This window comes from Aegilops tauschii, chromosome 3, assembly GCF_002575655.3.
Source record: "Aegilops tauschii subsp. strangulata cultivar AL8/78 chromosome 3, Aet v6.0, whole genome shotgun sequence".
Classification (NCBI taxonomy): Eukaryota; Viridiplantae; Streptophyta; class Magnoliopsida; order Poales; family Poaceae; genus Aegilops; species Aegilops tauschii.
Window position 1 is genome coordinate 72,529,804 of NC_053037.3, and position 24,834 is coordinate 72,554,637.

General features: G+C 46.6%; 1 protein-coding gene and 1 pseudogene across 1 annotated transcript; one reads left to right on the forward strand and one right to left on the reverse strand.

The window, feature by feature from the left end:
* Positions 1–6,034: 6,034 nt before the first annotated feature.
* LOC109738737 (thaumatin-like protein 1) lies at positions 6,035–6,739 on the reverse strand (annotated as a pseudogene).
* Positions 6,740–13,434: 6,695 nt separating this feature from the next.
* Positions 13,435–16,569, forward strand: LOC109738738 (uncharacterized). Its single transcript, XM_020297829.3, has 2 exons — positions 13,435–16,008; positions 16,107–16,569. The coding sequence occupies exons 1-2, from the start codon at positions 13,498–13,500 to the stop codon at positions 16,152–16,154; spliced, it is 2,559 nt and encodes an 852-aa protein (XP_020153418.3). The 5' UTR covers positions 13,435–13,497; the 3' UTR covers positions 16,155–16,569.
* Positions 16,570–24,834: the final 8,265 nt, after the last annotated feature.

The following is a 24,834-nucleotide window of genomic DNA, read 5'->3' on the forward strand; positions in this document are numbered from 1 at the left end:
ATAAGAACAAAAGAAGGTTAAAACGAAGAAGGAAAATAATGTGAGATGGAAAGATGATGCTAAAAGTAAACAGAAAGCAAAATGATAAAGAATAAGAACAAGGGAAAGATATAAGACATGAAAAAGAAATAAGCCATAACATCGCTGCGGGAGAGTTCTGAAATTGAAACTCAATGAAATGAGTCGTGATTCGTTGATATGGTTAGGCTTGTGGTGGTTGTATCAATCTAACCTATATAAGTACATTTTTTTGCAGGGTAACCTATATAAGTACATGATTGATCTAAAACCATAATAACAATATGACAGGGTTTACCATTGAATGTGCACTCAAGTGATGGTGTGACACATTGATACTCAATCACATACGCGCACACTCACGACCACACACATAAACACACACACACATATATTTGCACCAATATTAGTTTTGTGTGGGGGTGATGTGAGTGTGTGTGTGTGCGCGCGCGCGCGTGCGTATGTGACCGTGAGTTGAAATACAATGGTGAACATGTGTGCACGGGCACCCAAATGAAGAGTGAAATCTGAAAAGTAGAAGAAAAACTCAAACAATTCCATTGTTTGGTGATAACGAACATGAACAACTGTTCTACTCACATGCAAAGTTTCTCAAAGGAATGACATTCGCCTTTTTATTCATTTTTTTGATATATTCATCTTCAATCATGCCAATACAACGAACACAAAAAAATATATAAATTACATCCAGATTCGTAGATCACTTGGCGACAAGTATAAGCACTGAAGCAAGCCGAAGGTGCGCCGCCGTCGTCGCTCCTCCCTCGCCGGAGCTGGACACAACTTGTTGTAGTAGACAATCGGAAAGTCGTCGTGAAAACTTTTTTTTGTCCAGAAATTTTTAATTTTTTTCGCGAAACTTCACACGTGAGTAGCACATTCGACTATGTTTGCTATTTCTTCGAGTTGTTTACTCTTATTTATTTTGTTTATTTGCATCCAGGTTCCAAAAATCCATGTCCTCAGTATGGGTCCTCACAATACTTTTTATAACTAGTCAATGTGTACGTGCAATGCACGTTAATTTGGAAGTTTACTAAGTGCATGCGGATATTAAGTAGAATATTATTTTTGACGAGGATTTTTTTCTGCTAGACCTGTTGTCCCCTAGTGTTAAAACTAGGGTTTGCTGTCCTCCGGCGGCTACAGCTGTCCGAGAGTTTTTCGTTCATCGTACGCCGTCGTCTCGAGCGACCGGACGCAATGAAGCTAATCAGTTGGAACTGCCGTGGTATGCTTTCGCCCACGGCAATTCGAGAGCTCTTGGATCTTCAAGGGCGTGTGAAAGCGGATGTGATTTTCTTGTCTGAATCCCATCTGAATACAACTAAGGCAACTGAGCTAAGGGTGAAGCTAGGTTTTGATCGTTTTCATATTGTTGATAGTGATGGACGGATCAGGAGGTCTTGCACTTTTTTACAACCTTTCAAATGAAGTGGTGTTAAATTATGCGTCGCCTAATTTCATTGATGGTTTTGTCATGGATGGAATCAACGTGTCATGGCGGCTGGCTGGTTTTTATGGAGAGCCAAACTGGGACATGAAACACTTGTCATGGACGAATATGAGAACCCTTCATCACAACTCAACAGGACCATGGATGATCTTTGGAGATTTTAATGAGATACTAGTTGCTAGCGAGAAGGAGGGTGGAAACATCAGACCGCAACAATATATGCAGAATTTTCGAGACTGTGTGGATGATTGTGGTTTACAAGAAATCATGTCTATAGGGGACCCTTTTACTTGGAGTAGAGGTGTGATCAGAGAAAGGCTGGATAGAGCCTTATGCAACGAAAAGTGGGCTGATATTTTTCCTTATGCAGCGGTTATCCATGAACACCATGTGCATTCAGACCACAGACCAATACTGCTAGATACAGAATATTATTCCGCAGTTATGGGACCGAAGCAAAGAGGTGAAAGAAGGTCTGAAGCAAGATGGTTGAGTGAATCTACAGTTGATGAAATTGTTAAAAGCGCCTGGGAAAGAGCAAAGCTGGCAGGGATCGGTCCTTCGCTTGCGTCCAGAACCAAGTCAGTTAAGGATGACATGTTCATTTGGGACCGTGATACACTCAAAGGTCCGAAGAAGAGAATTAATAAGTTGAAGAAAGAGCTAGAGAAGTTGAGAAGATGTACACTGACAGAAGAAGTAAGACAGAAAATCAAGGAGGCACAAATCCTAATAGAAAACCTATTGGATCAGGAGGAGCTAGTGTGGCTGCAACGTGGACGAGCCAACTGGCTACTACATGGTGACAGAAATACATCTTATTTCCACAAAGCAGCTACAGCCCGTAAGAAAAGGAATTGTATCCGAAGATTGCTTGACGATACAGGGGTTTGGAAGGAGGAGTTGGATGATATAAACAGTATAATTACGAGTTATTTCAAAGAGCTTTTTACATCCCAGGTGACCGTACCCGGTATTAATGTTTTGAGTAAAGTCTAGAGGCGAGTTTCGGAAGCAATGAATACGACCCTGATGGCGCCATACACGGCCGAGGAGGTACGGAAGGCTCTCTTTTCCATTGAAGATTTCAAGGCACCAGGACCAGATGGCCTTAACGCGGTCTTTTATAAACGGTTCTGGTCTATGTTGGGTGATGACTTGGTTATGGAAGTTCTGAATGCGATCAATTTCCGGGTTATGCCACAAGGGTGGAATGACAGTACTATTGTCATGATCCCAAAAGTAAATTCCCCGGAGAAAGTTACTCAATTCAGACCGATCAGTTTATGCAATGTGGTATACGAGGTAATTTCTAAGATGATAGCTGCGAGACTCAGGGTGTTACTCCCAGAGATCATTAGCCCTACCCAAAGTGCCTTTGTTCCTGGTCGACTCATTACGGATAATGTGCTAATAGCTTACGAGAGTTTACATGCAATAAAACAAAAAAAGGTGGGCAAAGATGGTTGGTGTGCGGTGAAACTTGATATGCATAAAGCCAATGACAGAGTTGAGTGGGTTTTCCTGGAAGCAATGTTGTTGAAGCTGGGATTCCATGAGGATTGGGTTAAGATGATAATGTTGTGTGTGTCTTCTGTTGAATATAAGGTGAGATATAACTCAGTGGAGACAGAATATTTCAAACCCTCCAGAGGTCTTCGACAAGAGTGGAGACTTAATGGGGGTCAAGGTCTGTAGAGATGCACCTGCGGTAACAAATCTACTCTTTGTTGATGATTCATTAATTTGATGAAAGCTAATATTTAGAATTCAATGTGCTTGAGATCAATTCTGGATTTATATTGTGCTGCGTCCGGGCAACTTGTTAGTGTTGACAAATCAAGTATCTTTTTTAGCCCCAGCACCGAGGTAAATATGAAGGCTCAGATTTGCTCTTGTCTGAATATCATGACCGAGGCCTTAAATGACAAGTATCTAGGACTGCCTGCTACTCTTGGACTTGATAAAAGTGACAGTTTTCAATATCTAATAGATCGGTTAATTATGAAGCTTACGGGGTGGAAGGAGAAGTGTCTCTCTTCAGGAGGGAAAGAAGTTCTTATTAAGTCTGTTGCTCAAGCAATACCAACTTATGCGATGTCGGTCTTTCAAATTCCTAAGAAAATTTGTAAAGGAATCACAGATGCGATATCTCGTTTTTGGTGGGGTGATGACGCAACTCATAAGAGGATGCACTGGTTTGCATGGTGGAAGATGTGTATTCCCAAGAAAGAAGGGGGTATGGGCTTCAGAGATATTCACTGCTTTAATCTTGCACTTCTGGCAAAACAGGCATGGCGCCTTATTGACAACTCGGACTCTTTGTGTGCGTTGATCCTTAAGGCGAAATATTTTCCTGATGGATATCTCATGAATGCAACTTTAAAAAAGAAGGCTTCATATACATGGCGGAGTATTATGGCTGGAGTTGATACGCTCAGACGTGGGTATATTTGGAGAGTTAGTGATGGTGAGAAAATTAGCATATGGGATGATCCCTGGATACCTCATAGCCCAACAAGAAAGGTGATTTCACCAAGGGGCAACAATCTTCTTTCTAGAGTTTCTGACCTCATTGATCCGGTGACAGGGAGTTGGGATGAGCAGCTGGTTAACCAAACGTTCTGGCAAGTGGATGTTCGAAGGATTTTGGCCATTCCACTACCATTACATGAGATGACAGATTTCCTGGCATGGAACATGACAAAGTCAGGGACTTTCACGGTGCGATCTGCATACCATACAGAATGGGAATTTCAATTTGGGCACAAGTTGGAATCAACGGCTGGAGCTTCAAACCCATCTTATACATGGGACTCGGTATGGAACTTAGTCTGCCCAGCAAAGATAAAAATATTTATGTGGCGTGCGCTCCAGAGTGCTATTCCCTGTCGATCTATCCTAGCTAATAAGCACTTGAAAATAAATCCGAGTTGCACAGCCTGTAACCAGGGGCCTGATGACATAAGACATATGTTGTTCGAATGCAAATTGGCAATGGACGTGTGGAAGATGCTCGGTCTTGAGCTTGTTATCAAACAGGCACTGAAAGTTGACAAGGCAGGTGAGCTTGTGTTGGCACATCTTCTGTGCCTTCCAGAACAACAAATCCAAGTGTTGGGCTTGCCGAAGTTCAGAGAAACGATGGCAACGACGGCTTGGTATTTGTGGTATGAAAGGCGAAAATTGACACATGACGAAGAAACTCAAAGTGCATATCAAATCAATATGTCAGTGAGAGGCTTAGTAGCAAATTATACCATCTCTTACAGCCCAAAGGCTCACGTCCGTTCAGATGCTTGGTTGAAACCAAAGTATGGTTACGTGAAATTAAATGTTGACGCGGGATTTGATAGTGACACACTCGCAGCAACATTTGGAGCAGTTATCCGGGACCATAGGGGGAAATTTATAGCGGCTGCTAATGAAAAGATGGACCTTTGCTTCGACTCGTTCACAGCAGAAGCAATTGCAGTGAGGTTTGGTTTGAATCTTGCTAATACCGTCGGATGTAGTAAGGTTGAAGTGAATTCGGATAGCGTGAAGGTGGTGAATGCGTTGAGCCAAGGCTACTCTTCTTCAGTCGCTTCATCCATTATAGACGACTGTTATTTCATGTCATTAGGTTTTTCCCATGTCATTTATGATCATTGTAATAGGGAACGTAATCGAGTAGCTCATGAACTAGCAAGATTAGCTAGGTTTTCTTCTCCGAGTGTTTGGATGGATAACGCCCCTAATGAGGTTATCCCTTTACTTGTAAACGATGCTACTTTACTTATGAATGAATAAAGGAGAAGAAGTTTATCAAAAAAATTATTATTTGCGTGTTATTATGTGATTAGCACTATATTTGGCATGAAATTAACTGGACACTAAACGTGTTAAGCGCTCGACATAAAAGCAGTCTAGATCGTTGGATTGACATGATTTGATGGTCGAGATTAATTGAATCTGCCCCTTTAGGTCCGTTTATATTGGTATAGATATAGATATTTTCTTAAGAAACGAAACTATTTTTCATCGAGACACCAAAACTAAACTTGAAAGTGTGAATCTCGAGCTGCAGCCTTAAAAAGGGCCAATAACCAAGCCCCTATATCTGGGGATGAATTTGCTTCTACGTTTTGCCACTTGGTTGAAAAAGACCCTGCGGTAAACTATTTCACAGCACGTGTATTAAATTGGGATGTAGCTGTGTACAAAGGCTTGTGTGGTCGTATGTCCATCGCCTAAATTTTCTTAACGTGTTTGTTTCTCTACCGTGTGGTTTTAGCCATTCAAGTTCTATGTAGGTCATGCGTTGCGCTGACTTGCAACCTTGCTATCGTTCTCGGCGCCGTTTCGCCCGCTTTGTCTAGACGTCCTAGTTTTTGTATACGGTGCCGCTTGCATGGGTTAATGTAGATGTGTCTAGGCGTTCTTTTTGTAAACGGTGCCGCTTACATGGGCCAATCTAGGCGTGCCGCTGTTGCAGTATTCGTGCTTAATTTCGTTTCCTTTTGTCCATCCTTTTGTACGCTATAAATAGGTAGCTCTTCCTCGCGTATAAGCGTATTCCACTTCTTCTCACGCTCGCATCCTCACAGGTGTAGCTGTAGGCGCGCGGGCACGCGGGCCTTGAAGAGCCGCAGGAGGCCGTGGAGCGACTGTCGCCGGCGTGTCGTGGGCGCTGCTGCAGCAGTACGCCTCCACCCCAAACGTCTCGCATGCGCTCCAGGTCCAAGCACGCCACCTTCACGTCGGCCACGACGACTCGGAGATCCAGCGGGCACGCCCCGTTCAGGTCGGCGGGGTAGCCTGTTTGCTCGCAGTTTGCGTTCGGCGGCGCGACCATCATCGGCATGTTGTAGCCGTCCGGCTCACGTTGTAGAAGTCGTCGGCCCCGCCGGAAGTTTGCATTAATCCGGTGGTGCGGCGCCGCGGGCGGGGCACTCGACGGCGCCAGAGCCGCAGTTGTCGGTGGCGCGTCCGCATATGCGGCCGTACCAGCCATTCGTGACGGATACGGTGCACGAGACTGGCCCGGGGAGAGCACGAAATCGATGGTGGGCGGCTGCGCGGCGGCCGCGTTGGTGAGGATGCCCGGCCACACGGTGTAGCTGCAGTTGTTCGTCCGGTGAGTGTTGTCGGCCGTGCTCTCAATTGTCCACTGAATACAGATTACCATAAGCTATACTAATAGTAACCGAAAATTTAGCAGCCCCAATATTGAGCAAGAAATATTTACATTGCGAGTGTCAACTGCAGGATGCTGAGCACAGGACGGCTGCATCCTCCTCGCTCTCTTGGTTGTGTCGTGACTAGGCTAGATGAGTGTGTTAGCTGATGGGTGCGCGTGAGCGCTAGGTCTATGTGTGTGCCGGTGCTTGATGCATGGTGGGTGTGGGTACAGGTTGGTGTCCGTGCTCTAGAGTGGCCAAATCTAGGCGATATCTTCTCCCTCTACCTCTCTCATGCACGTCCCTCCTCAGCTCTTGGACAGACCATCGAAGATGCTCTGGCATATAGCTGACTACAATGGCCATATGGTTGGTGAGGATGCGGCAGGCTTCGAGGCGGCCACGACGGACATGCCCGAGCCGCTGTTCCACTGGTACGGTGTGTGCCCGAAGTGGTATCTTGATCTCTCTTTGCTGTGCAGAATACCCGTGCTTTCATGTTGCCGTACTGTCCTACCCGGCCCACCGAGATCATCTTGCGCAGGGAGAAATGTTTGTTTTTTGCGAGGTGCAGGGGGAAAATGTTTACTTCCTGCTTAGTTGAGTGTCAAAGATGTTGTGCTGCACTGCAATGGTGCATGGATTTGTTGGTTTGTGATTCGCTTCTGCTGTTCGCATGCTTTTGGAGCCAAGCGGTCTTCTGCATGGGATTAGTTGTGATGTGACTACGTGCATGCCCTCTTGCATGCGATTTTTTTAACGACTGTTCCCCCGGCCGCTTTGCATGAACTTCTTTTTTTTTTGCATTTGTGGCCACTACTGTGTTTGGTTGGGTATACCATTGATGTGTCCCGTTCTGGTACTTTTTTGTCCTGTTGTGAGTGTCGTGCCGGTGTTTTCCTGTGTTTACCGCCGAGCCATCCCGTAATCTCGCGAGTCTCTCCCTTTTTTTGAGAACTCGATCGAGTTCCGTTTACGGCTCATCACCGCCTTGCCCCTATATGCTTCTATAAGATTGCTTCCCCCTCCACCCCAGCATTCGGTCACCTCCACTGTGAAGCTTGCTATCTCACCATCCCCAGAACAATTTTGCGCAAAATCTCGCCATTCCTGCCAAACCTTCGTCATCGCTTCCTCGAGCTCCAGTCGTGGTTGGGCACAAAAACCACCGCACCGCTTCGGTCATTTCCTATGGCCATTGTGGATGCAGAGGAGGCAATTCATTGTAGCAGGGGCGGTGTCTCAGTTATTTTAACTCATGCTATTCTCGTCTCTATACATCACTAGCATCATTTGTCTTAAAATCATCTTACTGCTGTCATTATCTTTTTTTCACGAATACGCAAAGCTTGTGTATCACTTCATTGATAGAAGGAAAGCAGAAAAGTACATATGAGGGTACAACACATAACACGAACGCATACAAGAGAAGGCGTGGACATGGGACCCAGAGCAGAGAGACACAGGATGCTCAGCCCAAACACAAGAAAAGACCACAGCTAAACCACCAAGCCAGACCCATGTAGAGGGGCAAGCCGAACCGGCCAAACATCAAACATCTCTAGATCCAACACCAGGGACGCCGCGAGCAAGCAAGATGGCGCCTTCAAGAAGGGGAGCGACATCGTGACGCCGCCGCCATCCGATCCAAAGAACCGGACCAAGGGTTTTCCCTGTTGCTCGAAAAGGGGCATGGATAGAGGCCATGATAGCGCCTCCAGGGAGGGAAACAACACTCGTGGGTGCCGTCGCTGCCAGCATCAGGGTCCGGAGATGAGGAAGTCACTTTTGCCGGTCAAGATCACCACCTCAAGCGTGGGTGCGGTTGCGCCTGCCGCCGGAGGGTGGCACCGAGCGACGCCGAAAGACGCGAGCTTTGGAATTGGCACGCCGTGACGGTGGACGGGGTCAAAAAGCAGCGGGGACGGAGAGAGCCGACGCGGAGGAGGGGATGGCGACCAACGCCACCAACAAAGCTAGGAGCCGAAAAGGAGCGCAGATCCAAGCTGTCGGCGACAGAGCCGCCGGGACGCTGGCGAGACAATTGCTGGAGAGGGTGCAGCAACTGGACCGCCGGGGCCAGAACCACGCCGGCAGAGGATGCTGGCAAGCCGTGGATGCTAGAGAACGCAGGTCCATGGCCACCAGGACCAGAGCGGTGCTGACAAAGGGTCCACCACGAGGCCGCAACCACACCCGCCAAGGGAGTCCACCGTGACCACACAAATCGGTTGGAGACAACACCATAGCTCGGAGAAGGCATAACCGGAGATGAGGAGTAGCCTGCAGCAGGACAGGGCTAGAGCCTCGGCTTGCCTGTCTCCACCACCCTGAGCCACGCTCGCACCATCAACAACAACATGGAAGGAGCGTGCAGCCGAGGGAGGAGGCGGGTTGGGGAGGAGCAGACCGAGCACATGCAGCCACGCCGGGCCGGAGGACGCAACAGCCGAAGGGAGCGTTGGGGGGGGGGGGAGCAGCTTCTCCAGATCGGATCTGGGAGGGGTTTGGCTGTGCGCGCTGGGAAGACACCGGGGTGCCGTCGCCGCGGATCCCGCCAGGGAGGGGGCGAGCGTCGTCGCACGAGACGAGGGAGGCGGCGCTGGAGGGGGGCTGTGGTGGTGGAGGGGCTCCGGCCAGATGGAAGCTTGGGGGAGGGTACTGGCATGGGGGAGGGGAACGAGACTGCCCCGCCGCCACCTTCCCTAGGAGCAGCGCGGCTTCGCCGACCGGCCCTCCGGCGGCGGCGCAGTGGGGAGCGGTGGTGGGGCTGTCATTATCTTTTGAGAAACAATAAAAAAGTATCCTTTTTGGGTATACAATAATGTTGATTTTGCTTGCTTCATATTGTTTATGTCTAATGTTTGAGAGGATGTCTCACTATCTAAAAAGATTCTCACATATTCTTGGCATTTCAAGCTCTACCATAGGGAGGTAAACCGACTTAGTGAAAACGAGGTGAAAATTTCCCACATTCAATCAGAACACCCTAAGTATTGTGGTTCTAGAGGGAAGAAGGCAGCTATCACATTACAAGATATTTTGTAAAGGGACACTCGGATAAGGTAGATGTATAAGTGGATAGTTATGAGATTCTTAGCTCCATTGGTCATGCTGCCAATTATTTCCCTTTCGGTAACTATCTATGCCGCTAACCACATTCATTTCTTTTAACTCATTAATGCTGCTGACTAGGAAGGATGCGACTAGATGAGAAACTGAAATGCCAAACAACAGAAAATGGCAGTAGAATCTTGCACTTTAATTGTAAATTTGCATTTAGATCTGACCAACAACTAGAAATATACACAACGTAAATTAGAGCTCTCATTGTCATGTTGTGTATCTAATGAACTTGATTGATATTCGGCCTGCACACTAGTAGAAAAAGGGTCTTTAGTCCCGGTTCCACCGGGACTAAAGGGTTGTTACTAAAGCCTCCCAAGGCCTTCCACGTGGCCGCTGCCTGGAGGTCCACCTTTAGTCCCGGTTGGTAACACCAACCGATACTAAAGAAAATTTTATGATTTTTTTTTGAATTTTTTATTTATTTTCAAATTTCTGAATTATTTCAACCTCTAATCTCTAATCACCCTCATCACTGCTCAATTTAACCTCTAATCTCTAATCACCCCTCATCATTCCAAATCATCTAACTTCCCGGACGGTCACCCATCCTCTCACTACTCCAGTCTGAGCACGCTTAACTTCCGGGTTCTATTCTCCCTCATTTCCAAGTCTGCACTTGTTGTTTCCTGACAATAGTAAGATGTCAATCCTATTAACCCTCAGGAATTTAGCTTGAGCATGAAGTCACACATTTCACTGTTTGAGTTTGAAACTATTGTTCTACAAAACAATAATTATTTAGTAACACTAATATTTTTGAATAAGTAGTTTGACCACAGTTTGACCAGATTTGACCAAAATTCAAAAAAACTGAAATAATTATTTAGTAACACTAATATTTTTGAATAATTAGTTTGACCACAGTTTGACCAGATTTGACCAAAATTCAAAAAAACTGAAATAATTATTTAGTAACACTAATATTCTTGAATAATTATTTAGTAACACTAATACTTCTTGAATAAGTAGTTTGACCATAGTTTGACCAAATTTAACAAAAATTCAAAAAAAAACAGAAATTTGAGCATAACTTTTTTTCCTTTTAGAATTTGAGGATTCTAAAAATTTGCAAACAGGCCGTAGGCTGTCAAAATCGGATGCGAATTTTCGTGCTGAACATTTTGATATATTATACTTTTTTTCTGACATCGTATGCAAAAGTTATAGCCGTTTTACATTTTCCCTACACTTTTTGCAAAACATGTCCAAATTTAAGTTTTTAAATTTTCCTAACTAGTACATGCAGTAACATAACTACATCTGGAAGGATTTTAATTTTTGAAGTTTTTATTATTTTCTTTTGCTTTTTACAAAACTGAAAAGGCCATCCAAGGGGGGGGGGGGGGGTAGAGTTTGAGAATGGGACCTTTAGTACCGGTTCGTGCCATGAACCGGTACTAATGCCTCAAACCCATTAGTACCGGTTGGTGGCTCGAACCGGGACTAAAGGTCTAACCTTTAGTACCGGTTGGTGCCACGAACCGGTACTAATGGGCATCGCACCCTTTAGTCCCGGTTCGTGGCACCAACCGGGACTAAAGGTCCCATTTGAATCGGGACTAATGCCTGTACGGTGCCCTAGCCGCTCGAACCGGGACTAATGCCTGTTCGTAATGCAACCGGGATTAATGCTCTTTTCTGGCCGAACCAAAGCCCTGTTTTCTACTAGTGGCATTTTGAATGGAGAAAATCAGATCCCGAATTCTATAGATATGTTTTATACTTTTTTTGTTTGTTTGTAAAATTGTAGTGCATTTTTGATTTAGATGTGGTAACGAAGCCTTTGAAAATTTCCAAGCATTAGTGAATGGTTGATGTTGCGTTGTGTTGATACCAATAATTTTATTATGTAGTATCATTTTACTAGCTCATGTACTGGAGGACCACTATGTCTTGTTTGCCGTTTGTCACTTCCTAATTTTATTGAGAAGTGATTTGAATTTTTTATGTTTGCAAAGACTTCCCTAAATTTTTCCTCATAAATTGATTATGGTTCCAAATGGATTGATGGGTTTAGCCACGGTCACCGAGCAAGGGAGTAGAGCAATTTGATATTTTTTCTCTTTGAAAGAGTGTAGGTACTCATTTTATGCGTATTTCTATTCATTTTTAAGTTTTCAGATGTGAAGAAGTTGTTAAAAATCATTTCATTTTAGTGGCACTAGAATGTCAGATTTATAATTTCTATCTTGAAAGATGTAGCACTCATGGTGATAATAAATGTGGCATTTCCAAATTGTTCTTGTCCATATATATCTTGCTTTCTTGTGATACATATTATAACTACAAACTTACACACATGGAGCTCTTATTTTTTATCACACGAGCCAACAAAAGCTTATACACATGTACCGTATCAACGGGGCGCGGCGGGTCGCCGCGCGGGTATAGCTAGTTCACATCTAAAACCAATAATAACAATATGACACGGTTTACCATTGAATGTCACTCACGTGATGGTGTGACACATTGATACTCAATCACATACGCGCACACTCGTGAGCACACACATAAATACACACACATATTTGCACCAATATTAGTTTTGTGTGGGGGTGATGTGTGTGTGTGTGCGCGCGCGCGTGCGTATGTGACCGTGAGTTGAAATACAATGGTGAACATGTGTGCACGGGCACCCGAATGAAGAGTGAAATCTGAAAAGTAGAAGAAAAACTCAAACAATTCCATTGTTTGGTGATAACAAACATGAACAACTGTTCTACTCACATGCAAAGTTTCTCAAAGGAATGGCATTCGCCTTTTTTCCATTTTTTTCCGGATATATTCATCTTCAATCATGCCAATACAGCGAACACAAGAAAAAAATATATAAATTACATCCAGATTCGTAGATCACCTAGCGACAAGTATAAGCACCGAAGGCGCGCCGCCGTCGTCGCCCCTCCCTCGCCGGAGCCGGACACAACTTGTTGTAGTAGACAGTCAGAAAGTCGTCGTGAAAACAATTTTTTTGTCCAGAATTTGATGAATTTCATTTTTTTCGCGAAACTTCACACGTGAGTAGCACATTCGACTATGTTTGCTATTTTTTTGAGTTGTTTATTTTTATTTTTATTTGTTTATCTGCATCCAGGTTCCAAAAATCCATGTCCTCAGTTTGGGTCCTCACAATATTTTTTATAATTAGTCAATGTGTACGTGCAATGCACGTTAATTTGGAAGTATACTAAGTGCATGCGGATATTAAGTAGGATATTAATTGCGTGTTATTATGTGATTAGCATTATATTTGGCATGACGCACACTAAACGTGTTGAGCGCTCGACATAAAAGCAGTCTATATCGTTGGATTGACATGATTTGATGTCCGAGATTAATTGGATCTGCCTCTTTGGGTCTTTTTATATTGATGTTATAGATATAGATATTTTCTTGAGAAACGAAACTATTTTTCGTCGAGACACCAAAACTAGCTTGAAAGTGTGAATCTGGAGCTGCAGCCTTAAAAAGAGCCAATTCACATCCAGCCCACGAGACCAAGCCGCTCCCAAAACGATAACTCCCAGCCCGACCCGCGCGCCCGCGCAACTGGTTCGCGCCATCCCTCGAAAAGGAAAAAGGAAAAACCAATTCGCGCCGCGCCGCCACAATTTCATCTCTAAATCGCCCCCGAATGACGGCGAACCAAGAATTTCCGCGCGAACCGCATGCGCTTTCGCGGCCGGATTCGAAATTTCAAACCCAAAAGCCATGGCGTTCCCTTCCATTTCCGCATTTCGGCTCTCTTCCTCCCACCGCCGCCTCCTCCTCAAATTCGTCTCTCCAATTCCTCGCGCGCTCGCCTCGATTCCAATCCCGAAAGTTTTCCGCCTCCGCCGGGATCATTTAAGCCCTTCTTCCCTCCTCGGGCAAATCACCCCGCGCACCGCGAGCCTGTTTCATAGCCAGATCACCGATCCAAATCTCGCCGCCCCGCCCATGGAGATCGCCAGGGACGCCGCCGCGAGCGGTGGCCGCAGCATCCGCGACCTGCCGCCTTCGAAGCGGTTCAAGTTCGTCGGCTCCAACCTCGGGCCGATGCCGTGCCCGCCGCTGCCGGCGAAGAAGCGCGCGCTCCCGCCGCTGCCGGAGGCGGCGCCTGCCGCTGCCTGCCTTCCGGCGAAGAAGCGCGCGTATGCGCTGCCGCTGGATGCCGTCTCGCCAGCGTGTCTTCCGGCCAAGAAGCGCGTCCACGTGCGCCCCCCTCCGCCGGAGGATAGCGCTCCTCCTCCCTCCGTCCCGTCCAAGAAGCCTCCCCTCGCTCCGGTGAAGAAGCACGTCGGGGTGCCGCCGCTCCCGGAGCGCGTCGTCAACGCCACTCCATCCGTCCCGGCCAAGAAGCGCGTCCAGGCGCCGTCGCCCCCGGAGTTCGCTGCTGCTCCTTCCCACGTCCCGGTGAAGAACCACGTACAGCTGCCGCCGCGCCCGGAGAGCGTCCTCGCCGCCACTCCATCCGTCCCGGCGAAGAAGCGCGTCCAGGCTCCGTCGCCCCTGGAGCACGCCGCTCCTCCCCCCGCCGTCCCGGCCAAGAAGCGCGTCCATGCGCCGTCGCCCCTGGGATACGCTGCCGCTCCCGTCGCCGTCCCAGCCAAGCCGAGCGTCCTGGTGCCGTCGTGCCCGGAGGTCGTCGCCGTCGCCCCCTCCGTCCAGGCCAACAAGCGCCTTCCGTGGCAGTCGCCACCGGAGGACGCTTCTGCTCGGGCCCCGGTTTGCCTCCCGGCGAATAAGCGCGTGATGTCGCAGTTCATCCCGCCCTCTGCATCTCCACCATTGAAGTCAGATGGGGCTCTCGTCGGCGCCGTCAAAGAAGCCTGTCCTCAAGGCTTCGTTGAAAGCGGCGCCGCCACCTATCCTAGGGTGGTGAATGGTGCTGAAGCGTCCAAGGACCAAGTGTTCCAGAAATCCCGCAGAACAAACACTGCAAAAAGAGCGAGTGATCTGCACTGCAAGAAGCTCTCCGATGTCATCAGTGGCATGCAATTTGAAGTTCAGGCCGAAGAGCTCAAGGAATTCGAGCCAGCGAGTGATCTGCACTGCAAGAAGCTCTCTGAAGTCGTCGGCAGCATGCAATCTGAAGTTCACGCCGAAGAGCTCAAGAAATTCGAGCAAACTAGTGATCTGCACTGCAAGAAGCTCTCCGATGTCGTCGATGGCACACAATCTGAAGTTCAGGCCGAAGTGCTCAACAAATTCGAGCAAGCGAGTGATCTGCACTGCAAGAAGGTCTCTGATGTCGTCGGTAGCATGCAATCTGAAGTTCAGGCTGAAGAGCTCAAGAAATTCGAGCAACCTAGTGATCTGCCCTGCAAGAAGCTCTCCGATGCCGTCAATGGCACACAATCTGAAGTTCAAGCCGAAGCGCTCAAGAAATTCGAGAAAACGAGTGATCTGCATTGCAAGAAGCTCTCCAATGTCGTCAATGGCGAACAGTCTGAAGCTCAAGCCGGAGTGCTCGAGAAATTCGAGCAAACGACTGATCTGCACGGCAAGAAGCTCCCCAATGTAGTCGTTGACGAACAGTGTCAAGTTCAAGCCGAAGCGCTCAAGAAACCCGACCACGCGATTGATCCTAAAGTGGCAGCACCGGCACGCGAGGAGGAGCACACGAAGGAAGACGAAGAAGTGGCGGCCGAGCGAAGGCAAGACGCTCTCGCGGAAGAAGATGACGACGGCATCCTGTGCGCGGTGTGCCGGAGCACCGACGGCGACCCGTCGGACCCCATCGTGTTCTGCGACGGGTGCGACCTCATGGTGCACGCCACCTGCTACGGCAACCCGCTGGCCCAGTCCATCCCGGACGGCGACTGGTTCTGCTCGCTCTGCTCCGGCAAGCCCCCCGCCGCCGCCGTGGGGAAGAAGGGCAAGCCGGCGCGCCCGCCCTGCCGCCTCTGCCCGGCGAGGGGCGGCGCCATGAAGCGCACCACGGACGGCGCCTGGGCGCACATCGCGTGCGCGCTGCTGGTGCCGGAGGTGTTCTTCCGGGACCCGGACGGGCGCGAGGGCATCGACTGCTCCCTCGTGCCCGGCCGGCGGTTCACCAGGCGCTGCTACGTCTGCGAGAGCAGCAGGGGCTGCGCGCTCGAGTGCTCCCAGCCCAAGTGCGACCTCGGGTTCCACGTCTCCTGCGGCCTCAACGGCGGCCTCTGCATCGAGTACCGCGAGGAGAAGGGCGGCGGCGTCGTCGCCGGCTTCTGCAGGGAGCACACCAAGCTCTGGGAGAAGGTAAGATTTTGTAATTTTCTTGTCATTGTCTTGTTTGAACTTGCTTCAGGGATCTGATGTGAATTTTTTTGGTTGGATTTGTGTATGTGTTGGTGCAGCAACAACTGACTGGCAAGTACAAGATTGTTTCTCGAGGGCAGCAGTGACATGGAGATTGAAGAGAAGAATCTGCCGATCAATTGCTATGGATTGGTGAAGAATTGCATCGATCTCATAATTGTCTAGGATTGTGTCATTGTTCGTTCTAGTGTTTTCGTTTTCTCCTTTTGGTGTGCCTTCTGCAATCTTCAGATATGGTAGAAGATTAGAAGTGTGTCATGGCATGTACTGTAGTTACTTTGGAGTTTTATTGCCATAGTTTTATGGTGTAGTATGTAGAAAGCATGTAGTAGTAGCTGTTAAGCTTCAGCTCACTTCTGATGTCAAGAAGTTGGGTTGCTCCTACCTCTTTAGAGACTTGGATTATTTTCAATAAGCAGAGTTTGAAGTCTATAGGTTGGATTAACAGTCTCTAGTTGTAATTTTGTGTCAGTATATTGAAATAAGAGCATGTATTTTCCACAGTGTTGGCCGTTGTTGCGAGCAAGCATTAGTATTTGCCTCGGAATTTATTCAGTAACCCAATTAGCGGATTACAATAGCGTGCAATCACCTCCGTGCGAAGTAGTGCAGACAATGAGCATCTGTGCTGCTTGATCTGACTAAAGAATTCAAAACCGCATCTTCAGATCGCTGACAATCACAAAATTTCACTCTCATCAACTTGGTCCAAGATGATTATGTTTCCCGGCGCAGATAATTGTAAAGAAACAAGTTCTGACATTATCTTTCCAGGTAAAAAGAAACAAAACAAGGGGATAATGCCGCTTTCAAAATGTTGAAATGAAGCCCTAAATCTGAATCGGCAAGTGCCTGAATAAGCCAGTCGGTCAGGTGCTCCCACATGAACCTGCCACTAACTTATCTTAGCCATATCTGTATGACTGTATCTATCCATGTAGTGGCGGCCAAGCACAACGTTGCCTTGTCTCGTTCCTTTGCCGTGCCCAGCTGTGTCATCTGCCATCGGGCCCTCTCAACGTGCAGCTTGGAGGGCCAATAACGTGCTCCCATGCGCAACCACGCTCGGATACAAAAACGCCGCCGGTATCAAGCTAGGCATCACATGTGCCGCCATACCATGTCTTACACTCAAACAAGTGTTTTCTTGGCACAAAATTAAATTTGTTGATCTTATCATAATTTCACATTGGCAACTTGAAAACTTCAAAAGGGAAACACGACCTCCTAGATGATTTAGAAAAAGAAGAAGGCAATGTCAAAAACAGATTGTGTAAACGCACCGAGTTTGTCTTTTGGGAGCGCACAAATGGACACATCCATGAATTATTTTCAGATTTTTTTTAGGAACTTACAAATGACTAAACGAGAAAACCTGCACATAAACACCCTGCTACTTTCGTTCATCTCGGAAGGGCGGTATTTCGTGTACGAGATAAATACACTGACTGTCATTGAAGTTGATGCAAAGGTTGGGGGTGATCCTCCTTTTCTGTTTTTTTCTTCTGAAATTGAGTCAAAAGCACAATACTTTTCTAACTTTTTTGTGTACCGAGCGGCTGAAATAGCGAGACACATGTGATACATTTTTTTCCTTACGTGTAGGACTTATTCTTTTCGAACAACTGGCACCCGGAGCACTACCTTTCCATCAGAAGAATAGAAAAGTATGTATAAACATGTGGCCACATTTTGTTATACCAGGGCAATTCTAACCATGTGCACCAAAACAAACACATCAAATGACCGCGAGCAAGTCTTGGCGTTTACGTAGATAGAGGAATCGATCATCCAGCCATAAACATCAATAAGCATCAAATCCGGACAACAGGGTAGGCCATATGGACCTAAAGGAAAAAGCACATGAGGTGTGAGGAAATGTAGTCCACCTCACAAATGAGCCAGGTGGACATCCGGACCCCTCCTGGTTCAGTACCGGTTTAGGAAAATTCGGACACCCGGACCATGCCGTAGACATTTGGTGCACGACGTTGGATGACAAAAAGTATCCGGAGCGCACAGTTCAGACATTTATGGGCGTTTTGGTGCACGGCGTTGGAGTTGCCCTAATATGCCAAAACACCACTACACTCTCGGTTTTTTTGGTGGGAATCCATGCGAGCGATGCCCTCAAAGGCGCAGTGGGTGTCTAGAACATATGGCATTCTCCTGCCCTTGAAGATGTTCCGCCTCTTCCCCTTCAAAAGATTCTACATTAATGAGATGATATGACCGATGTACTTGTGCTTATGTCCCTATCCATTTGGCACAACCTGACATCCCACCAGACTTCGATGGTAGTGGCGGTATTCAAAGACACCACCGGTAGCTGAATATCCAAGTGTGCACGAGCCGTCGGACCTCGAAAATGAAAGGAAACTCTTTGCATCAGTGGTTGGTGTGAAAGTGCGTTAAGTCGACTAGAGGGGGGGGGGGGTGTATAGGCGATTTTTATGAATTCTTCACTGAGGAATTTCAGGGTGAGGAAATTCCTAAGCAAAGAACTACCAGCAGCGGAATAAGTACTCACATGCAAGCATAACAGAACAGAAGCACAATCATCATGATGAAATGAAAACAAGCACAGAGTACAGAAAGTGTAAACACAGGATAAGCAGGCTGAAGACAAACTGACTGAAGAAATTGAACTGAGAAAATTGAGAAAGTCTTCAGTCAAAGTCTTCAAACAGTAACGATCTAGTACACAACACAGTAATGAGGAAATGAAAGGGTTGAGGAAATAGAACCCGTTATCTCGGTGAAGACAATCAATTTGGTAGACCAGTTCCAACTGATGTGATAGTTGTACGTCTGGATGGAGCGGCTAGGTATTTAAACCTGAGGACACAAAGTCCTCACCGTATTCTCCTTGAGCTAAGGTCACACAGACCTCGCCAGTCACTCGTGGTAAGTCTTCAGGTGACTTCCAAACCTTCACAAACTCGGTCACTCGGCGATCCACAATTTCCTTTTGGATGCTCTAGACCATGACGCCTAACCGTCTGGAAGATGCACAGTCTTCAAAGGTAACAAGCGGCAGATCCACACAAGAACAATCTCTTCAGTGATGCTCAATCACTTTGGGTTTGTAGGTGTTTGGGTTTGGGCTTTCCTCACTTAATGATTTTTGCTCAAAGTCCTCGGAGGATGGGATGCTCTCAATAACAAGTGTTAGTTTATCGCGGAGCAGCCAACCAGCTAGTGGTTGTAGGGGGCGGCTATTTATAGCCTAGGGAGCAGCCCGACATGATAAGACATAAATGCCATTCAATGATATGTCCGTTAGGTAGATAAGATATTTTGGGATAGCTCGCGTGAGGCACAACAACGGTCGAAAATTTGGCTATCAAATTCCTCAGGGCTATCACGTTCCTCACTTGTAGGCAATCCGCACTGGCGAATTCCTAACTCCTCAGTCAGAACAAATTCCTTAGAGACCAGAAGATCTTCGTCTCTATCACTAAAGAAATTGACTGAACTGTATGAGATTTCCAATGGCTTTACTCGAAGGGAATGGTAGGTGTAGGATTTTGAGTTGAGCATCACTTGAAATTTTTTCCTTAGTTTTTCCTCGACCCCCTTTAACAGGATGGTGTTTCCTATGACTCAAGAAAGAGAAAATGAAACTACGAAAATAAAAGTCTTCACGCTTCAAATTCCTCGCATGAATATCAAGTCTTCAAGGTCACACCAATTTCTTCACTTCCAAAGTCTTCAGAAAGCCAAAGTCTTCAGTTGAAGACATTCATTTTAGGGGTCGACTTTCTCTGTAAATATCAAACTCCTCATAGACTTATAGACCTGTGTACACTCACAAACCCATTAGTCTCTTAACCTATAAGTCTTCAATACACCAAAATCACTAAGGGGCACTAGATGCACTTACAATCTCCCCCTTTTTGGTGATTGATGACAATATAGGTTAAGTTTTCAACGGGAATAAACATATGAGGTGTAAATACTGATATTGAGGAATTTGATTGCAAGATATAGAAGAACTCACCCTGAAGATGTGCATGGTGAGGAATTTGCTTTTGAAGCAATGCACATTTGAAGAGTAGAATCATGGAGATCTCCCCCTATATCTTGTAATTCATACACGCATTTAACATATAATATGAAGAATTTGAAATGCATGATGAAATATGGTGACTGATGTAATTCAGCATGCGTGCATTAACATTTATGAGGAAATAGCATGCAGAAAAACATAGCAAAAGTATCAGACCACCATCGGAGTTAAGATTACAACTCGATCCAACAAAGTCTTCAAAAGAACGAGAGTTGTAACTTAGCAAAAAGAACGCCCATATATATAGGCCCGCTTGAAGACTAACTCAAATTTCTCCCCCTTTGTCATCGAATGACCAAAATGGACGAAAAATGAGGACTAACGCCCCCGAAGAATATCATCATGTAGTCGATGGAGGAGCGCCAGCGTTGTTGGGGTCAGTTGTTGAAGTAGGGCCTGCCGCAGTGTCGTCCAAATCTTCATGTTCATCTATCTCGTGCGATGAAGAATAAGAGCTGGCCACCAAGTGAGGAACTTTGACCTTCTTGAATTTCTTCGAAGGAGGCTGAGATGAGTCAAAGTTCTTCTTGAAGCCCATCTGTTTAAGATCTTCTTCACCGTAGAGATGAGACAGAACAACCCAGGTGCGATCAAATACTTCATGGAGGTAGTAATGATTCTTCTTCACTGAATTCTGAGTGATGGTCATGTTTTGAAGAATTGAACCAAACTGACGCTTGACCCATTTGTGGTTGCGATCGACCTTCTGATGAAGACTGAGGAGAAGCTCACGATCAGTCATCACCCTTGGAGCTGTGCCGTGAGGATTTTGCTTTGAAGCATTGGCGGCAGAGTCATGAGTGGCAGAGTCATCATTGGTGGAGTAAGATGCAGCTTTGCGGAACTGACCATCCAATGGACGAATGGCTTCATCAATAAGCGCAGTTGCCTTGCCCTTCTCATCAGCTGAGGAATATGTCCGTTTGAGGAGTTCAATGGGGGGCAAGTAGATGAGATGATTTTAAAAGTCAGCCTTGTAGTTGAGTGAAGACCTTGTTCTGAGGAATCTCATAATCCAAGGAGCGTAAGGCTTCAACTCAAATGGAGATAATTCAACACTGGGCCAGAGTCCTCATGAAGAAATCATGGTAGTCGACAGGAATGCCATGAATGATGTTGAAAAACAGATTCTTCATGATGCCAACGACCTCTTCATCATTCGAGTCGTGGCCTTTGATTTGACTCAATGTCTTCGTCCGAATGCGATAGACAATCCGAGGCACATACAACAATTTCTCCACGAGGAATTTGGTCCTTGGGGCTTGACCGGGCTTCAGCGGCTTCATCAACACTTGCATGTAGTGATCTGTGAGCTCAGGTTCATGATATATACAACGAGCACCTTCAAGGGGAGGACTAACAGGTAGGGCATGAAGCAATTCAGAGGCCGGTGCTTTGAAGTGAGTATTTTCAGTCATCCAGTCAAATACCCAAGAGTTCACATCTTCAGCATTTCCTGTGATGTGCAGCGTTGCATAGAAGTGAAGAATTAGCTCTTCATTCCAATCAACAATATCAGTGCAGAAGTTGAGCAGTCCAGCGTCATGAAGAACACTGAGGACTGGCGTGAAGCAAGGTAGTGATTCCATGTCCACGTGGGGAATATGCTCATGGTCGAAGACTTTGTCTTTGTTGAAAAGCAGTGAAGAATAGAAGTTGGCTTGGCTGGCAGTCCAGAAACGTTTCCTTCTAAGACGAGCAGAGTCATATGGGTTGTAATCCGTGAAGAACACATGCTCGTGGAAGAAGCCATCAGCCTTGATTTTTTGCTTCTTTGAGAAAGGATCCTTTGGCTTGGGCTGAGGAGTGTCAGTCAATTGCATCACAACCTCAGGAATCGCAATCTCAGGATCCACAGGCTGAGGAATTTCATTTCCTTCGTCAGTGGCAGCCTGGGTCTTCAATTCTTCAGCAGCAATTTCATCAACACTAGTGGCTGGAATCTCTTCATGAATAGACGGAGTGGTGCGAGGTTCTTCAGAGCCCATTAGAACTTCAGTATGCACTGGGGACTGAGGAATTTGTTGCAGTGGCATGACCAAAGGAGAGTTGAGGTGCTGACTTTCCCAAAAGTCATAATTCATCAGTGGTGTGGTGCTTCCAATGTCCACGTCCTCATCTTCTCCATTTAATTCTTCAACGCCGGCCTCTTCAGCTGTGAACTGAGGCATGGGAGATGAGACAACTGGGGTTGAAGGGATTGTATCCACTTCAATTTCTTCATCCAACTGCTCTGAAGCAGCAGCAGAAGGAATATCTTTATCGGATCCGCTTGGGATCGCATAGTCTTCACAAAAGGGAATGAGTTCCTTTGATGGCATGCATGAGACTGGAACAACATCAATTGGATTCTCAAGAGAGCTTGTCAATTTCTTCATCTTCTTCGGATCTGAAGATTTTGATGATGTTGATGCTTTCCTTTTCTTCACAGCTGCATGCTCCGCAGCCTTGGTCTTCTTTGCATCTGATGCAGAAGGAAGGATTAGACTTGGTGTAGGTGCAGGAGGAGCAGAGGAAATTGGTTCATGTTCTTCAGGCACAGCGGTTGAAGCTTCAGTTGGCCTGACTATTTCTTCAGGCGCAACACTAGTGGTTGCCCTGGCAGTGTCATCAGCGGCTGGAATGCAGTCATCAACCCTGGTACTAGCAGTTTCATCAGCAGCCTGATTTTCATCAGCGGTGCTGGCATGTTCTTCTGTAGGCTGAGCAGATGCCTCAGTTCAGCAGGAATTTCTTGTTGCGTTGGGGCTGCAACATTGGTAGTGAATTTCTCAATTAACTTCACAAATATGACCTTGGCTCCAAGCCAGTCAGCATAGTAGCGATCAAATTCATCACTTAGATTCTTGATCTCTGATTGCAGAGCTACAAGTTCTTCAGGTGAAAGCTTCAAAACATTTTGCTTCAGAAAGCGCTCTTTCTTGTACTGTGCTTTCTTCACCTTCCTCCCCTGTTCATATTTCCATTTCTGTTCATCAATGAAGGCAGTCAACACATGACTTTGACCAGGAGTGAGGTTCAACTCAGGCAGAGGTGTGTTGGGGTCCTTATGCCATAAGTCGATGAAGTCGAGGATTTACTTTGGATCCAGCATCAATGGCACATTACTGCCTTTGGCTCTAGCGGCCCTCAGCTGCCTGTCTCTGATGATTTCAGCGAGTTCTTCATCATCAGCTTCGTCGTCATCAGACGACACTTGGAAGGCGACTTGCTTCTTGTGAGGACTTGGTCGAGAACCTCGTCCAGCAGTGGCCTTAGTCTTCAGCAGAGTGGGGCTAGTTGAAGAATGCGGAGGAGCTGAGGAACTTGCAGAGGCTCCTGAGGCAATAGAGATGCCCGTTGTCCTTTGGCACGAGGCGAGATGCACAGGTGCTGAGGATTTGGAAGGAGGAGCTGAGGGTTTTGCAACTTGAGGAGCTGGAGCAGCTTGAGGAATTGGTCGTGAAGGCTTTGAAGCAGAAGCACTGAGCTTGTGTGCAGGCTTCTTGGGCATGGCCTTCTTAGGCTTGCTTGCAGAGGCCTCAACAGTGGCAGCAGCAGCAGAGTCTTCATTGAATTTCCTCACTTCTTCCTTAGCCACTTTGGCTAGCTTGGCTTGCCATTTAGCCCATTCATCAGGATAGTCCTCACCACGCTTGAGGCTGGAAGGATCAGCTTCTTGGCCTGGTGCCAATGGAGGTCTTGGGCATGGAGGGTGAAGAGCGAATTTCTTCATGTACTTAGGAGTGACATATCTGTACTCCCTCCATTCTCTGGCCCATCTCCTCTCTATCCTCTATATGTGCACTTTGCGCTCATTCTTGGTCTCCTTGCCATGTTTGGCCTCATCAGGAGTGCAATATTTATCATAGATATCCTCAGGGATTTTAAACGCTGTGTTGACTTCCAATTTCTTTCCTCCCTTCTGAGGTTTCTTGCTGTCAGCCATTTTCTTCAGCTGAGGAATCTGAACGATAGAGTTCTTTGAAGAGGTGTGCAAATTTTCTTCGAGGAACGCTGCAAATGAGTTAAGTTGATGAGAACCTAGAGATTCAACAACGAACATGTGTACCTGTGAACAAAATATAGTTGCGAAGAATTTGGAGAGGTCATATGCGTTCTCGGAAGTTTTTGCAAATAGAACAAGTTGAGGAATTTGACCAGATGAGTCTTGAGGAATTTCACTAAGCGTTCTTTGACTTAGGTTCCAGAGTTGTACAGATTGAAAATCCACACAACTGATGAATCTTGAAGAAAAATGTTGCTTAGGGAAACAGATCAAGAATAGATGTTGTGTGAGGTGTTTAGTGTGTGAAGATTTGAAGAATAAACACCTTTTGAAGATTTTGTAGAAAACATCAGAATCAACAAGGGTAGTAAAACTAACTTTTAATTACCCTTGATGAAGAACACGACAAACTATGAAGTGTAGATTTAGAAGTTCGTCCCTAACTTGGCAGAGGAAGACAGCTACGGTGGCGGCGGAGTGAAGAAATCCGTGGCCGGCGCGAGTACGACGGCGACGAGGTCGAGGCAGTGAAGCTCTTCCTCACCGGCGACAATGGAAGTAGCGGCGGCGCTAGGTTTTGAGAGCTCGAGCGAGGGAGCGATGTCGAGAGGAGTAAAAACGAAGTGAGGGAGGGAGGGGGTATTTATAGCCGTGGTGAAAAACTGCTCGCCCGAGGAAATTGGACGAACGTGCCCCTGACCCTTCT